Here is an 18121-nt window from a genome sequence, read left to right on the forward strand (position 1 = left end):
GGGTTAGGGAGACCACCTTCCAGGTTTGGGTGGTGTGTGCATGCCTGTGCTGGCAGGGTAGGAATAGAGTGTTGGTGCAAAAGAAAAAAGAAAAAAGGATGAGGTAAAACTTCAAAATGAAGCTTGATTTTTAAAAATATGATATATATTATATATCTAATGGAACCACCTCCCCCATTGGGACCTGGTGATGAGCCCAAGATCTCCCGCAATGATGTTGCAAAGTTCTTTGCAGATAAAGTCGCTCAGAATCGGAAAGATGTAGACTCCACTGTGGGAGCAGGGCCAGGGTAGAAGAGTGCTAGGGTTCTGTCTGGTCATATTGTATGGGATCAATTCCAATCTGTTACCTCCGAGGATGTGGACAGGCTGCTTGGACGAGTGAAACTGACCACCTGTCTCCTTGATACTTGCCCATCCTGGCTTATAAAAGCAGGAAGAGCTAGGTGATGGGCTCCATGGGCTGGTGAATGCTTCCCTCTGTGAGGGAGCCTTCCTAGACCCGCTGAAAGAGGTGGTTATTAAACCGCTTCTTAAAAAGCCATCTTTAGATGCGGCCACGATGGCCAACTATCGCCCAGTCTCAAATCTTCCATTCTTGGGCAAGGTGATTGAGTGGATGGTTGCTGAACAACTCCAGGCATGCCTGGAGGATGCAGATCATTTGGATCCCAGTACGTTTCCAAGCACAATTCAAAGTGTTGGTGCTGACCTTTAAACCCCTAAATGGCCTCCAACCCCATCGCTCAGCCCTGACACCAAGGTCCTCCTCCGAGGGTCTTCTGCTGGTTCCCTCACTGTGAGAAGCGAAGTTACAGGGAAACAGGCAGAGAGCCTTCTCGGTAGTGGCGCCCACCCTGTGGAACACCCTCCCTTCAGATGTCAAGGAAATAAACAACTATCTGACTTTTAGAATACATCTGAAGTTTTTAAGGATTGATGCTTTTATTACATTTTTAGATATGTTGTAAGCCACCCAGAAGGGCCGCAAAAACCCAGCCGGATGGGCAGGGTATAATAATAATAATAATAATAATAATAATAATAATAATAATAATAATTTTACCCAATGTGCTTTGCTGTGTTGTTTTCTTTAGGGGCAAAAATATCTCATTGATATAGTTCACTTAAAACCACAAGGGGACAAACTCCCCCCCCCCCCCCGTCAAGAGGAAAAAAATTCTCTCAGGGGCTGCATGTTGACAGTTATGGAAGCCAAAGCCAATGATGGGCCAGAGATGAAAGTGTTTGAGAATGGTCTCAGAGTATGGTCTGAAGGCACTTGAGGTCATCATCTTACTGAAGTTAAGCAGGACTAGGGCTGGTCAGTGCCTGGATTTGGAGACCTCCAGGAAATCATATGTATGTTGCCTTGGGTTCCATGATGGAAGAAGAGTAGGATATAAATGTAAGAAAATATGTAAATAAAAAATAGCTAATGTTGTATAAACACTGCTGTGCTTTCAATTTTTATTATGGCTACTCAGATAAGAATCCTCAAATCTATGCAGGTTGACTCAGAATAAAAGTAAACCCCATTGCGTTTAATGGGGTTGTTCTCAAATACAAAGGGTGTTTTTAATACAACCAGACCAATACTGTACTGCTACTGTTCTGGAAAACAAGTGAAAGTAATTCCTGACTTTAATGTGCAATATACATATATGTAGCAGAAATCTACCATTTTTAAAATCAGTTCCTCTGAAACTATGAAGAAAGAGGGGGAAATAATTTTAAAAACTAGTGGGGTGGAGAGGAAACAATGGGGATGGAAGAAACTCTAAGAGGGTGGAAGGAATTAGGCAGTTTCAGGTGTTGTTGGGGGCTGCAAGCATTCCCTACATTGCACACCTGTGGTTTAAAGCTTTTAGGAATATTTCTGCCCCTGAAGGCAGCAAAACATAGTAGGCATACTATATTTGTATGGCTTTTAAAACAAACACATTTAAGCATCTTTGTGAGGCTTTGCATCACTCCTGCCCCTGGATTTTGGATTATTTCTTTTGGTACCACATCTCCATTTTTTCTGTCAATCACAGCAACATCCTTGAGATCCAAGTCTTTTCATTGCCAAATTTCACTGGCAAACAGTCCCTGAAAACGTGCTTATGTGAAAAACAGACAATGCACAGCAAGCTGCAAAGTCAGCATCTTGCTTGCCCCCACCCAATATCCCCCTCCTCCAAAAGACCAATTTAAACAATAAAGATGAACGATAATCTATTTCATCCCAGGTGACAGCAGGGTGGCCAAGAGTCCTACTTTGTAGAGGATAGTCCTCAAAAACTGCCTAGCAGAGAGACAGAGCAGGTTCACAGGGCACAGTCTCCCTACTATACGCTGAGATGTTCTTCTGATTAAATTATTGCAATGATTTCTGAATTTGCATTTATAAATGCAAATCTGTTCTTTTTTCTTTTTGGTGATGCACTGTACAAGTGGTCACCCAGAGTGGCAATGTGGGTTCTGGCTGCTCAGTTTCATAAGACAGAGCAGGGGGTCAGGATGCAAATACTCAACCTGTTGAGATGGTTTAGTTGTCTTTAATAATGTCCCTTTTGATTGGGAGGGCTCTACCTTTAACCCCTAATGCTGAAGTCTCCACAGATAAACAGTTCCACTCAATTTCATTTTCCTTACCACTTTGCATAGATTTTAGCCAAATTAGCCAACAGACCTTATACTCACATTCCCCCATGGCTATTTATTAAACATTAATCCTGAACTGTTTGCACAGATATTATAACAACTTCCTGTTGATTAATTGCTATCTCATAATTCCTAGGTAAAACCACTTCAACTGCACAAACCTAAATTTGAATCACTCCAGCAAGATAGTTACAATCTGTAAGTAACTTGAGTTCTCATCCCTCATCTAACCTCTTTCCCAACTCTGAATGTTTTGACTTCTTCAGAAAATATGCATTATGAAAATGGAAGATGAAGCCAGATATCTCAAAACAGCATTTTAATAGTGAAAAATTAACCATGTCAACATAATACTGTACACTACAGCAACATCTGGCAGAACCAATGGACACCTTTCTAGCTCGCTGTCAACTCCTTTTTAGGCTGAACTTGGTCTTAAAATGTTAGGATCCTAGAACTGTCCGGATTCAACCCAAATGCTCTGTCTGGCCTGAATTATTCAAGAACATCTGCAGAATTGACCCAATTGTGTTGCGCCATATGTACGTCTCATCATAAAGAAACCATCAATATGAAAAGGAAACTAAGAAGTGGGGACAGAGCATGAGAAAAGCAGGTTTTTGACTAAAGAAGATTCAGTTTATAACTCTTCACACTTTTTTCAGTTGCTTAATTCCCCCCCCCCCAAGATGAACCAGTTATTCTGTATTGTTTTGTGGCATCTTCTGTTTTATTGTACCTGTTTATATTGTTGTACACCACCTTGGTACTTTATGGAAGCTGTCCAGGCTTCCAGGCAGTTCAGACAGAAAGAGTGAGAAAACCTACCAAGAAGAACACTTGGCAACAACAGGACTTACCCTTCTTTAATCCTTTGAAGTGCATTTATTTAATTAATTTCTAAACTGCCCTTCATCAGTTGTGTTCCAAAGCAGTTTACAGCACAGATATCAAAGTATAAAATACACAAAAATTCAATCCAATAGTTTTATAAATCAACTCTAAAACAAAACTGTATGAGCAGAAACATAGACAATATCTAGCAATTTACTGCTGGCCTTTGCCCAATCAGCTTCCTCCAAATGAAAACCACAGTTTCTCCCTAATATCCAGGGATCTACCAGACGCAGAAAGAGCCTTTTATGTTCTTTCCCCCCCCCTCCGTGCCCTTTCCCCACAGAAGAGGAAATGCCCTTCCCCAACACTGACAATATCCTCAAGAGAAGAGACTGCATTTAGCCTTAAGAACCAGAGTAGACACGTCAGCCTATCTGCTCCCCGTGGAGGTAAGAAAAAGGCAGTAAGGAAGGAAATAATGAATCATCCACAGATCATCTCAATGCATCTTATCAATATAGATTCTAATTCCTTCCTCTGAAACCCTGCCAAAGTGCTTTCTGCAGCCCCTCCAATATGCAGTCAATGGCTTTTGCTTGAGATCAATTCACAGGAGAACAGCAGGGAACATTTGGGGACATTTTGCCAAGGGCAAGTCTTTGCACAGAGAAAATTGTTGCTGGTTGAAGCGCAGCCTGCTGCACAGAGCAGGGTTCAGCAGGGAAGCCATTGCTCTCCCAGCAGCTCCCAGCTGAATCCTTTGCTTAGGCTTTATTACTCACGGAGGGAGGAAACTCCCCGCCCTCCCCACTGGGCATTACCAGTCACACTGGGAGGCAGAGCACGTGTAAGAGGTTACCATCCAGATGGGCGGGGTATAAATAATAAATTATTAATATTATAAATTATTATACCATTTTGAACTGCAACTCTCTGGCTTGTACTTTACACTGCAAAGGAGGCAAAAGATACCCATCAAGGAGCGTGGTGCCTTGTCTTCTGCTCTCCCCTGCATTGGCACAGTGATATCGGGACCAGGGATTTCCAGAGCTACAGAGAAAGTTGCATGGAGCTGGAGTTAGGGAAGGGATTTGTAGCAGGGCTGTAATTGAATTGCCCATCTGGATTAACAAGGGGGTGGGGCATTTGACATGAAACCTGTACGTCTCTGAGGGGCTGCACACAGGAAGGGAAGAAAGAAGAGAGGAATATTAGGAGAGGGATGGAGAGTCTATATGATGGGCTGCCAAAGCATTAATTGATTCCCTCTCCTGTTCCAGAGAGGTCACAGGGGTCAGGAAATCTCTTCTGTTCATACTTGTTCTATTGCATGCAAATATCTGTCTCCATCACTGGGAGGCTAACGAATGGGCAATTACCACAATAGCCCAGCAGGAGCATTTTTCCCAATTACCTATACCCACTCAGAAGAGCCCTGCAAAGCCTTTGGTTTGTCACTCCCAGCTAACAGCAGTATTAAATCTGCTCCTGTCTGACATAAAGGGACTGCCATACTTTCTCATTGAAAGTGGAACTGAAGACAGCACCAATTGTATGATTGGTTGGAGGATTTTCCCTGCAGTGAGCCCCACATATTCAGTTCTGGGGTGTGCTGTGTGTTTGATCCATCAGTGACAGCAAGTGGCAACTTACAGGCTCATGCCAAGGCGCTGGGAAATCTACTCCTGCCCTCCCCACACCACTTATTCACCACAATGTCTACATGATCCTGACCTCCCCCACAGCAAAGTTCTCCTACAGACGGCTTCTTAGCACCAAGAAAGAAAACTCTCTTGACAGACCAATATTTCCTTTTGGCAACTAAGGAGTCCCATTTGGGCTCAAAGCCAGCCATGCCAGAGAGAGACTAGCAGAGCTCTACCTGGTCTGGTTTCCTTGCCCTGCTCCGACTGCCTTTCAATCCCATTTCGCAGCAGATAAAAGTTTGCAACCAAGTCTCCACACAGAGGCCGCAGCTGCTATGCAGACACCTTGCTCAAACAGGGTTTTTAGCAAGTCAGACTTCACCGGTTAAATAAATAGGCTGGTATAAAGCCAAACGGAAATGCTTTTTTAAAAAATAAATAAATGTAAAAACGCTGTACAGGTGCACACGTCCAGCTCTGTGTCCCGTCCCCCCACAGGCCCCCTCCTGCCCCCAGACATACCATTTCTCCCACTGATCCTCAAGCCAGCTCTCCTCCTCTGTGCTCGACTGCATTTTAAGTTCAAACTTCATTTAAGAGGATCCCCGCCTCAGGGGGAGAGGAGCAGCGGCTGCAGTTGAAGGGAGGCCTCCCCCCTTAAGAAAAAGGAGAGTTGTGTATGTGCCGTCTCCTCTGCCTGTCCCGGTTGGGGAGAATCTGCCGCTCGCGCTGCTCTCTCCTTCTCACTGCGCATTCTAAGGGAGCTCATTAAAAATAAATGGACTCAGCTGTCTGGGGTGGGTGGGGGGAAATAACCCTCTGGGCTGAGATGGTGCCAAGCCCTGCACTCTGCCTGGTCTGCTGCTTCCCTCAGCCAGGCAGGCTTCTGATCAAGTCGCATCTCTGCTCCCCTCCCCATCAGCTGCAGTCAAGGGGAAAAGTGGGGAATCGAGTTACCACATCAGTGGCACTAAGCTCTGCCAAGCAATCCTTCCCCTTGACCTTGCAATGCCTCTGCCCCGACAAGGCTGCATGGGACCAGAGTCCCCAAGTGCCAGAGGACGACCCAGCCATCTCCATTATTCAGGCAGAGGAATATTGTTACACAAGGAATCTAAAATGGCTAGCACAGGGCAGAGGCAGAGCTTGCTTATACCATCCAGGTACTTACCAAAGTAAGTATCCCCAGGGTTGTTCATCTACATCCCCTTGTTAACTCACCTGGGTGATTCACAGGCCAGTGTTTACTCTGGTGGGACAGCAAGCCTATTGTAGTCTGCAGCAATGGGGACCTGTGGCTGCCCAATGTCGCTGGACTGCAACTCCCACCATCTCTGATTATTGACCATGGTGGCTGAGGCTGATGGGAGTTGGAGTCTTTCAACTTCTGGAGAGCTACAGGTTCCCCATCCCTTGTGTACCATACACTCAACTTATGCTGGGGTTATGATCTGGGGATAGCGGCTAAAGCCCAAATAGTGTATAGCCAAAACACACTGGGTTCAAGTCATCCCCCCCCCGAGCCCCACCCCCTTTCCATTTATTTTCATTTTCATTTTTGCCACACACATAAAGCTGAATGTATACAAGTTAAATGCGTGAAAGCTGCAGACTTACTGCATTTAATTTTAAAATGGGACCTCAGGGTCTAAACCTCCTGCTGGCTTTGGACAAGGCGCTGCAATGCCACCTTTCTCCTTTTTCGGCAGGCCTGCAGTCCACTGGCACAGGTGAGCCACTGTCCCTGAGCAGCTTGCTCCCTGGAGAAGTTGCCATGCAGGCACCATTTCAAATGGCCTCCATGTGGCAGCCAATTTATGTGAAGGGTCTTTTATCACAGTCTTAAGTGATTCCCAGTCTTTATTATAGTGTTTACCACCATCACCCTCAAGGGCAGTGAAGCACTATTAGCCTTATTACTAGGAAGGAGGAACACGGAGCAGCTTCCGATATGGAAGGGATGCAGAGCAAGATGTGCGAACTGCACACTTCCAGTTGCTCCACAGCATCTGAAAGAATATCACCATCTCTATCACCTGCTGGGGGGTGATAAACAAGCGAACTCTACATTAGGGGCTCACACATCCCCCTTGGTCTGGGCTGGGAGAATATATATGAGAGGAGCACTAAGTCTATTTTGAATGACAAGGAGAAGAGAGCGGAACAGCAGGTGCAAAGCACTTAACCCTAGAGCTCCCTGAGCAACCCTTCGCATCCAGATTGGCTCTCAGGCACACAGAGGCTGCTATGCAAGTTGCCCAGGGATCTCTGCTGGGGACAATTCCAAAACCCAGGTGGATTGAAAGCTTTTAAGAACATTTGCGGAGAGGGAGTTAGGTCAACAGCAGCAACTGCATGTTCATTAAGGGATTCTGGCTGGAGCTTAATTTAAACCACAGAAGCCAGCTGGAGCCACCCCATTAAGGAGCTGGCCCAGAAGACAGACAGTCTGCTCTTCCAAAATATTCTATAAAGGTACATGCCTGCCTCATTCACTTCACAGGGACCTCCAGCAGCACAGCACTCCGAGGATCAGGCTGTAAGGAGCATTATGCTTTTAAAACACCACCACAGCAAAGCCTCTAGAGAGCAGCCTTCCCCAGGCTGGGGCCTTCCAGATATTTTGGACTGCAAGGCCCATCACTCCCAGTCAGTGTAGCCAACAGTCAAGGATTAGGGAACTTGTAGTTCAATGGCATCTGTAGGGCAACAACTGGGGGGAGGCAATCCTAGAGACACAGAGAGAACCCCTGAGCATCAGTCCAGGTAATTCATGCTAACGTTACACAAGGAGAACAGTCGCTGGGCTATCATAATGTTCCTCCAAATGAGTTAGACAAAGGACTGCCAGCTCATAGAAGCATGATGCGTACTGCTGTGTCCCCAAAACACAACTCCCATGATTTTACAAGAGAGGGAGATGAGAAATTCAATTTTAAAGGGCACTGCCTTCAACATCATTGCATTTCTTGTTAATGTTAATACCATTTTAATTACTTGAGCTCCACATAACCAAAATGCATTTGTTCAATATTTTATCTCTCTTTGATTTTTTTGCCTCTACCCCCACCTCTGATGTCATTATATTTGCTTTCACAGAACCTGGTGCATGCTGTCTTGTGCTGCTTCCTTCTTACCATTTTTGCTACATCACCTTTTTCTCTTTCCTGACCGTCTTTCATTTTCAGCCTTGCTTTTTCCCATCGGGGCTGCTAAACTGAATTAGGTCCATGGACCATCTAGCTCAATATCCTCTCTCTGACATCAGCCCAAGCTCAGGTTGCTCAGAGGAAGATGCCAAACTCTTGAATGAGGCAGAATGGGATAGCTATCTCCATCATGCCAGTTGCAGCCAGAGCAATCGAGAAATCCCCGCGCTGTACAAAAGGTTATGCACTAAGCCTGCATTTGGGATTGACACAAACAAACACTCAGACCACCACAATCCCAAGCACCTGATTTTGATCCACAACTGAAGGTGTGCCTTGTCATTATTTCTGAACCTGAATTAGGTCAAGCAACATAGATTCCCAAACCTATCAGTCTGGGACCAGAAGAATATCATTTGGCACCTTAGCTGCTGCCATTTCATGAAATCTGAGCTTGCTGGGCATTGGATAAAATAGTAACAGCTTCTCTCCATTGCTAAGTATGCCCTATAATCAATAACTTGAAACTGCCATTATATAGGAAGGTACACCGGCATTTGGGCAACAGCTAAAGCAGGGGAGACAGAAACCAACCCTGGCAGATGTTACACAGGGATGCTCCATATGGACTTGCAATGGCCCATGACTAGAGCACATTACTGAACTCCATTATGTGGTTCTACTCAAGCACATGCAGGGAGAATCCTTCTGTTAGGGACACAGTCCCCTTCCCCATGTCACTGTGCCACTGCTATCCATGCAGTCTCAACAGCCCCATTGCTTTCACAAAGAAGCATTCATCATTGCCTGCCCTTCTCTCCTTGCTTCTGCTTCCTCAGTTTAGCTCTGTGTTCATTAACCATATTTTCTCCTTGTTATTGATTGTGACAATGCATTTGCAGAGATTGTCAGCGGCATCCTCACCAAGACTGTGTTATATGCATGCAGCTATTTATTACACTGAAGTGGGCTCTTTCCTTCCTGTGCTTGCCCAAGTGGTTGTGGGTGATGCTTAGAATTCCATGGGCTGTTTTTTATGATTATTCGGGCTAACTGCAGGCATTGAAACAGTCTTTGTCTAAAATTAATATCATCACAAGCAGATTAGCATGCTAATTCTCTCTCCATTCTGCCACAGCATTTTCTAAAGCAAATCCCTGTCCATGGTACTCAACGGCTGAAAAACTAACCACCCCTTCCTCCGCTTCTTCAGTTCCTATGGGGATTTACACAGGCTCAGAAAAAGCTATTAGAAGTCTCCAGGGATACACAGACCCTTTCCGTAGCCGAAGACTGCATGTTGCGTGAGCAACAAGCAGCCAGGAAGGCCCCTTCCTGCAAATGCATGGGCTCCCGTGGGTTGGAAAAATCAGCTCATTACCTTCAGGCTTGTTGCTAGTGGCTCTGCATTTTAGCAGCAGCAACTTCCAAGCTTCAAGTGCCTTGCTGGAAGTAGGGTGAGCCTCAGATCCAAGGTGACAACATTGAATGCATGATTATTTATTGCTATTGACAAATACACACACACACACACACACACACACACATACTGCCCAGCAACAAAATAATAAAATACAGTCGAAACCACGAAACCAAAATATACAATGCAGCATATAAACTCAGCAGGAAGTATTAAAACCAGAACAGCAGGGCTCCCAACAGCACAAATGATACTGAAACAGCCCTTTAATATTTTGGAACATTTTAAAAAAACACAAATAATTTTAAATTACTGGAAGTTTTTTTTTTTATAAAAAAAATTTAAATTAAAGCTTGCAGAATAAAAAGGCACCGAGGAGACCTCAAAGCAGGTACAAAGAAAGCATCTTGGGAATAGCATTGTACAAACAGGGTGCCACTACTGAAAAGGCCCTCTCCTAGTACATAAAAACTCCTGGATCAGGCCCATGTTCCATCTAGTCCAGCATCCTGTCCTCACATGGGTCAATCAGAACTATCTTGTCACGCCTCACTCAGCAGGCGAACTTATTGGACACCTCAACAACCTAAGTCCCCCACTTATTTGGCCAACCTCTATAATAAGCAAAGCAGACCATGTCTGTCTTCTCTGTGGTTGTAGTCCAACGTGCTTCTATCCCGCAGGATCTGTACTGTACCCTGCCCTACAGCCTTGAATTTCTGCTATTACATATATATCCATGAATTTTACCTGCTTTGCTTTAAAACACATTATTTGCTGCAACACACGATGCATAGCACATATTCCAGAATCTGGTTTACGTTGTTAGAAATCTTGCTTTTCTGATTGCTCAACTGAATCTGATGGGCAGCTTATAGCCATTCATAGTTGTTTTACTTTCTCCTTGATCTATTCCACCTTCTTACTCTATTAGCCATTTTGATGTATTTAAAAGTAGTTCACACATTCCTCACTGAAGAAGGTGCTTGATCAGCGTATCTTCCTGAGTTAAGAGTATGAGAGAATAGAGGCTGTACAAGCATGTTGACCACTCAATATCTCATTAGTAAATGACTTCATCACTCAATGATTCGCAGGTGAATGGCCTCCAATGAAAAGTGTTTTAACTAAGGAGATGCCAGTTGATATAGGAGCTCTTCTGACTTTTGGTATTAGATCTGTAACGGCTTGTTCACATGTGCACATTATCATTTGATATTTTGTTCCTATTTTTGTTTCAGGAGTTCTGAATTCAATTTTTTGGGGGAATAGTAGCACCTGGTGCAAAGTGAAACCTAGTGGCTTCTCATGAGACCATGCTTATGAGACCTCCTAGGTAAAAGTATGTAGGTGTGCTCAATGAACACAAATTGTCCCAAAGAGCTGGCATTTTTATTTCAGTTTCATTTCAGACTATGGTCTGATACAAATTGCTCCAATGTTTGTAGTTCTCAGGACACAAATCTTCAGGGATGCAAAAGCTCACCCTTTAAGATTTTGAGGTCTATTCCTGTACTTCAGGCAAGCAAGAGGAATCTTGAGTTTTAGATTCTTGCTTCTTTTGTGAACTGGATAAAAATGCTTTCATAAACCAGGCAGACCCACAATATGCAGGCAGGTGCCTCCAGTCAAGTCTCTTTTCTGAGAAAGTTCTCCTTAGCACTGAACTATCCCATTCAATGCCCCATCTCCAGCTGCCACCTTGTCCACCAAAGGAGGATGACAAATTCAGATGCTTAAAAAAATATATTATGCTGTACTGGTTTCATTGCATTAAACCTTCCAGAATTCCTGACCTCTGTTCATTTGCCTAGCTGCAGGGGTGTTAATTGCACCGAGATGTATATAATTCCCTTTCTCCTTCCTGCATATCTATATTAGCAGGATAAATATTGCCAGGGAGGGACGAGAGGAGAGAAAGGTTTTACTGGCTCTCTTCCAGAAATGAAAGTGGAAGCATTGCAAAAATAGAGACATACTGCAAAGATAGATTTGGGAGATTGTGAATGTGACTGTGCCCCAAACTAGGGGCAAGACTGAAAAAAAGATTTTGAATCGTGTATAGTGCAGTACACAAAGTGTTCTGGGATTTGTTAGATGTCCTACATTCCTATTTGGATTCCGAATCATGGTATTTCCAAGATTTCTCAAGATAACTATAAAAGAATTAAGGAATGGCTGCCTAGACATTAATGCCCAACTACAGGAAAGAGACAGGTTCCCAAGCCACCTGGTCCTCTCTTGTTTTCTGGACCTTTCCAGTTCATTTCCGGTGTTGCATATATCAACTCAGGGCATGGACCATAGCTCAGCAAGAGAGCATGTGCTCTGCATGCAGAGGGTACCAGATTCAATCCCAGACAACTTCAGTTATAAGAGTCATTTAGCTAACAGATGTCAGGAAATATATCTAATGAGACCCAAAAGTTACTGCAAGTCATAGTAGTAAAAATGGGTTAGGGGGACAAATAATCTCACCTAGCAGGAAGCAACTTCCTATGTGACAGGTAGTATCAGAGAACTGCACCCACCAGGAGACGCTGTTTTAATCTAGAACAGCCAGTCGAATTTCAAAACTCTGTTTAAATATACGTAATGAGACAAGAACTACGCAAGCTGGCGAAAGTTCTACCCTCCATCGTGTGATGCCATGCTGGCCTACTGTATTGTCATATTTTATGTTTTAAAATAATATTTGTCTGAACTTATGACAGCAGTCAACTGCAGAGATTAATTGCGAAGGAAATGAGGCATGGTTGTGTCTCTTATCAGGTTCCAAGTCACACATGCTCTATTGCTTATCTGGAGATAAGTTATTTTGAGCAGCACTAAGATAAGACACGGCCAAAGATTCAACTTTTGCCAAAGACTAACACTTTATCCAAGGAAGCCTGCCTGGGGCCTGCTTTTACCATTTTTCGGCACAAAGCAAAGACTTTTCTTTCTCATTTCAGGATTCTTTACAACCTAAGGAAGGCTGGTTGAGCTGGTGCATGTTCCAAGGGCTATGATAACCATGATTCAGATGCAGGAAGCCATAGCTGTGGGACCCCTTGTAGTCAAGAGTACAAATGCTGAACAATGGTTTGTAGACTGAAAGGAATTGACTCCCCACTCAGTGGGCTCTGGGTGAAGTCCCCACAGAAAAGAAGGAGGCGCATGCGTCAGATGAAGGACTGTTTTATTTTTCAGCCAGTCATCAAATCATTATGGGCCACGAAGTCTTCAAAGGTCAGTAGAGAAATGCAGTGCCCCATGAACAAAAAAGCAGCAAGGAGGAAAATTCACCTTCAAGAAAGGCAAACTCCATCCTGTACCCAAACAACTTTTTGTTCTCCAAGTCCTAGTCAGATCAGACTTGCACCATTGCACATGTGTCACCTCTGCTTAGATGCCACTTAACATCAAAGCACAGTTGCTCAGGCTTCACCTTGTGATGGGAGCACGGAGTGAACTGAAACTAGGTCATTGTAAAAAGGGCTGACGGAATTTTCTGCTTGCTTTACAGCCTAGAACAACAGAAACCCTGAGAAAAGGGCAGCCCCTTTTGCTAACAGATGCTGAAGTGCAGCTCAGTACAGTATATAAAGATAGTTGGCTAATGGGGCTGAATCCTTCAGTGGCACAATTTTCAGATATTTCAGATCTGAACGTCTTTCAAAAAATGGAAAACATTTAAGCAGCATGCTAACCCTGTTGCAACAAACCCAAGGGAAGTGTTTCTCAAACCTGAGTCTCCAGCTGCTGTTGGACTACAACTCCCATCATCCCTAGCTAGCAGGACCAGTGGTCAGGTATGATGGAAGTTGTAGGCCAACAACAGCTGGAGACCCAAGTTTGAGAAACACTGTAGAAGTCTTGGGGACCCGAGAGATTAAATAATTCGCAGCATGAGCTTTGGTAGGCAAACCTGCCTCATTAGATGTATCTTCTGGCCAGTACTGGCAGAGGAAGGCGGGTGCGGTGTGCACCGGGTGTCAGCCGTGAGGGCAGGTGACATTGTCACACCACACACACACACTGTGCAGGCAGCACCCCCGGATGCTCGCTGCATGGGCGGTGGACCACTAGGGACGAAGCTGCCGCAGATGGCTAGCAGCGCCCCTCCCGATGCTACGCGTGCCAGGGCTGGTAGCTCCGCCTCTGCTGGCCAGCAACCGCCTGTGCCACAATAACATTGTTAAGTCTTTAGAGTGTCACAAGGCACTCAGTTGCTTTTGTTTAAGGGGCGATCTTTGAATGCCCTCTCACAGCCTGCAAAGTTTCTCTTAATCCTCACGGATCTGAGGATTCCCATATTTCAGCGAATGGAACTTATTTCTATTTGACCTAGATCTTAGAGCAGGGATCAGCAACCTTTTTCAGCTGTGGGCCGGTCCACCGTCCCTCAGACCATGGGGGGGGGGCTGGACTATATTTGGGGGGGGGGATGAACGAATTCCTATGCCCCATAAATAACCCAGAGATGCATTTTAAATAAAAGCACACATTCTGCTTATGTAAAAACACGCTGATTCCCGGATTGTCTGCAGGCCGGATTGATGAGGCGATTGTGCCGCATCCGGCCCATGGGCCTTAGGTTGCCTACACCTGTCTTAGAGAGTCTCCTGAATTCTTCCTGTTAACTGCTGAGTCCCGGTTCGAGCAAAATCTATTATTATCTGGATCATTAAGTCTGAATGGAGTTCTACATTGACAGACCTGGGCCTGATAGTCTTCTTCCATTTTTAGATGCTGCTGTTTACATTAACACACAAGAAGCCCAGGAGACAAATGCTGTATCTAGGACAACAATTCATAGCCAGACTATTATGGAACTAGGATGATCTCTACTACTAGTCTTGAGTTAGCCAGTTCTGTTAACTGAGCCACTTCTCCAGTATTTTTATCTTCTGGGCCAGCTATAATTGCTTGGTTAGTAGGTTTTTAAAAACATACTTCAGCCACATTGAAATAATTTTCAACAAATCCAGCAAACAATTTTACAGCTAGAAAAGAGATCAATCTTCACAAAAGAGCAGAGATCAACCCACACCTTATTCATGTTTATGACAAACCCTAAAAACTTAAAGGCTTTTAGAAAACGCTGATAGATTGAAACAGATTGTTTTTACCTTACACAGTTGTTCAAAGGAACAACTACAGAGCTGCAAGTATCCATATGAAGCCAGACCTTAAAAATCAGACTTTGGAGCAGGGGTGGGGGATGGCAGCCCCAGGGCATGGGTAGTCAAACTAAGGCCCGGGGGCCGGAGCTGGCTCAATTGCCTTCTAAATCTGGCCCGCAGATGGTCCGGGAATCAGCATGTTTTTACATGAGTAGAATGTGTGCTTTTATTCAAAATGCATCTCTGGGTTATTTGTGGGGCATAGGAATTCATTCTTTCTTTCTTTTTTCAAAATACAGTCCGGCCCCCCACACGGTCTGAGGGACAGTGGACTGCCCCCTTGCTGAAAAAGTTTGCTGACCCTAGGGCCTGAATGTGGCGCTCCAGACTTCTCTAGCTGGCCCTTGGGGGACTCCCAAAAGAACATAAAAACAGCCTGCTGGATCATCTGCCTATCTAGTTCAGCTTCCTATTCATACAGCAGTCAACCAGGTACCTATGCGAAGCAAAACATCACTCGTCCCTCCTAAGGTTTCCAGCCACTGGTATGTAACTGGTACTTTACTTTCTCAAGGCTCCTAATAAGGATCTTGTAAAAATGAAGCCATTCTTTGAATATTATTTTTAAGAGCACGAGAACAGAATGCCCACTGCGAATGATGGACCTTGGGCTAGCTAATTAGAGAGCAATTGTTAAGTATGGGAAGCCAGGATAAATTATGCTTTCTTAAATTAAACTGGCATAAAGTACGCCAGATCCAAACTCCGTTCAGGAGGACTTCTGCTATTGGCTGAGCCGGACAAAGCCTGGCAGACAAAAAGCCAGCCTGTAAAATGGAGTTTGGGTGACACCACCTTTCTGTTAGGTTAACTTACACTATGTTTCCAGGTCACATGACTATGCTAAACTGGCTTAGGATCCAAGCTAAGTCCCCCTGCTGGGTCCCAAGTGAGTCAGGATGTGACATCAGCCAGCTGAGTCAGTGCTGGGTACTTTCACTGGTGTAGCCAAGTTGAGCCAGATACCTGCTGGATCCTAACACCACACATCCTGGTAGATCTAGCCTTAGTATTGTGCCCTTTCTCATAATTAAAGACATACAGTAGTACCTTGGTTCTCAAACATCTTGGTTCTCAAACGTCTTGGTACTCAAACAACTTGGAACCCAAACACTGTAAACCCGGAAGTAAGTGTTCTGGTTTGCGAACTCTTTTCGGAATCTGAACATGCTCCGCTTTGAGTGTTACGCTTCCGTTTTGAGTGCCACACTTCTGTTTTGGGTGTTATGCTGAGGTCTGTTTGTTTTTGCTACGTATTTTGTGGTTTTGCTTTTGCGGCTTTTTTGTTATGTTTTTGTCACTGTGTGGAACCCGGTTCAGCTACTGATTTATTGACTGTGTGACTGCAAGTACATTGTTTATTGCTTTCATTTTATGGATCAATGGTATCGTTAGATAGTAAAATTCATGTTAAATTGCTGTTTTAGGGGTTGTTTTTAAAAGTCTGGAACAAATTAATCCATTTTGCATTACTTTCCATGGGAAAGCGCGCCTTGGTTGTGGAATGCTTTAGTTTTGGAATGGATTTCTGGAACAGATTAAGTTTGAGAACCAAGGTACCATTGTATATTATATAACCAAAGAACTAGGATCTTTCTACATGACGCCACAAAGTACATGTGAATCTCAGTTGTACTGTGAGAATGCTGTTAATGTAAGACCAAATTTGCTGTAAAAGTAAGAGCAAAGAAAAACTGGAGAACATACTCTAGCCAATGATGGTTTTACAACTGCATTAGGAGTAGATTTAAAGAATGCCAAATTTAAGTATCAAGTGTGAGAATCACCCTGTCCATTCTCAGGCAAGTTTCTTAATCATGGTGGGTGATAACTAGGCCCACCAGAACACAAAGAAAAGAACATAAAGCTGTATATGAGAATATCAGACTTATATGATGCTTATTATCTTGGTCCATTCCAGAAGTAGAAAATACCTGATGATATTCATAAGCATCAAGTTGAAAATAAATAATTTCAACATTCACCACTGATCTTTGGAACTCACTGTATCATGATATATGAATGGCCAAGACATTGAGATGTCTTTCCTCAAAAGCAATATTCCTTTTTCAAGAAAGCTGCACTGTCCCCTGGCACTCAAATACCAATATTTTGACACTGGGAAAATACACTTCCTTATCACAATTTAAATTAGAAAAGAAATTACTAAGCAGGGATGTGCTAGAAGGATATAAAATTTTACAGTGTGGAGGAGGAATTATTTTTTTAAAAACTCCTTTATTGATAATACTAGAACCCTGTCTCACCCAATTAAATTCATTAGTTGCACGCTCCAGGCAGAAAAGTACTGCTTCATGCAACAGAGGCCTAACTTATGGAATTCACTGCTGCAGGATGCCAAGTTGGCTACCGGCTTAGATGGCATTAAAATTAAATTAGGACACATTTACAGAGAGCAAATCAACAGCTAAATGGAATCTGCAGGTATAAGTGTCATTGTTTACAAAGCCAAAAAAGCACTATCTATACACAGGAGGGAGAAAACAGCAGATCTGGGAAAACCAGGGGTTTGCAGAAGTACAAAAAATCTCTTTAAAAAAGAACTCTAAGAAGAAAAACCAAAAAAGTTGAATGAGAACTGAGTGTGCTAAGCAGTGACGAAATGCTGAATGACTGGGGGGGGGCGGGGATATAATGGATGGGAGCACCCCATGATGCAATATTTTGTTGCAGACCCAACCTGCTTAGGAGAGCAAACAGGTATGAACTTCAGGACTGGCCCAAGACATTTTGGCATGTGATGCGGGCCACAAAATGGCACCTCCTCCACCATAGGAGGATGGAAGGGGCCCCCTCTGAATCACCCAGGTGGGTGCAGAACCCAAGAGACCCCAGAAGACAGCCCACACTATTTCCTATCAAGGGGTCCGAGAAGACGAGAAGCGCCTCCTATTTGTCAAGAGGCTGCTGTAGAGGTGGCACTGGGAGGGAGAGCTGTCCAGGAGGTGGCAGATCCAGCCTCCAAGGATCATGCAGCAGCAGCAGCGAGCAACACATTCATTGGAGACCAGATCTGCTGCTCCTGTGTATCCTGCAGACTGAGGTGACTGTCTCACCTTGCCTCAAGTGTGGGCTGGCCCTGATGAGCCTTCTGCAAGAGTACAACTCATAACAACATAAGAGACTTGATACATCAAATCAAAGACCCATCTAGTCCAACATCATTTTCAACAATGAGAAGACCAAAGTTTAACTATGCACTGTGTGAATACATTGCCTCACCCAAATCTT

At 44.1% G+C, this 18121-nt stretch overlaps 1 protein-coding gene across 4 annotated transcripts in view; it reads right to left on the reverse strand.

The window, feature by feature from the left end:
* The window catches only part of MAPK8IP1 (mitogen-activated protein kinase 8 interacting protein 1), a 64960-nt gene that overhangs the window by 41613 nt on the left and 5226 nt on the right, over positions 1 to 18121 (reverse strand). The window contains exon 1 of one of the 4 annotated variants that reach the window (XM_083463917.1): positions 5655 to 5835. The exons of the other annotated variants lie outside the window; for them this stretch is intronic. Within the exon in view, the coding sequence (XP_083320043.1) occupies positions 5655 to 5725 (71 nt within the window). The 5' untranslated portion in view covers positions 5726 to 5835. Of the gene's footprint in view, positions 1 to 5654; positions 5836 to 18121 lie in introns of those variants that run through there. 4 annotated transcript variants of the gene reach the window in all.

This window comes from Podarcis liolepis, assembly GCF_965112155.1.
Source record: "Podarcis liolepis genome assembly, chromosome: 1".
NCBI lineage: Eukaryota > Metazoa > Chordata > Lepidosauria > Squamata > Lacertidae > Podarcis > Podarcis liolepis.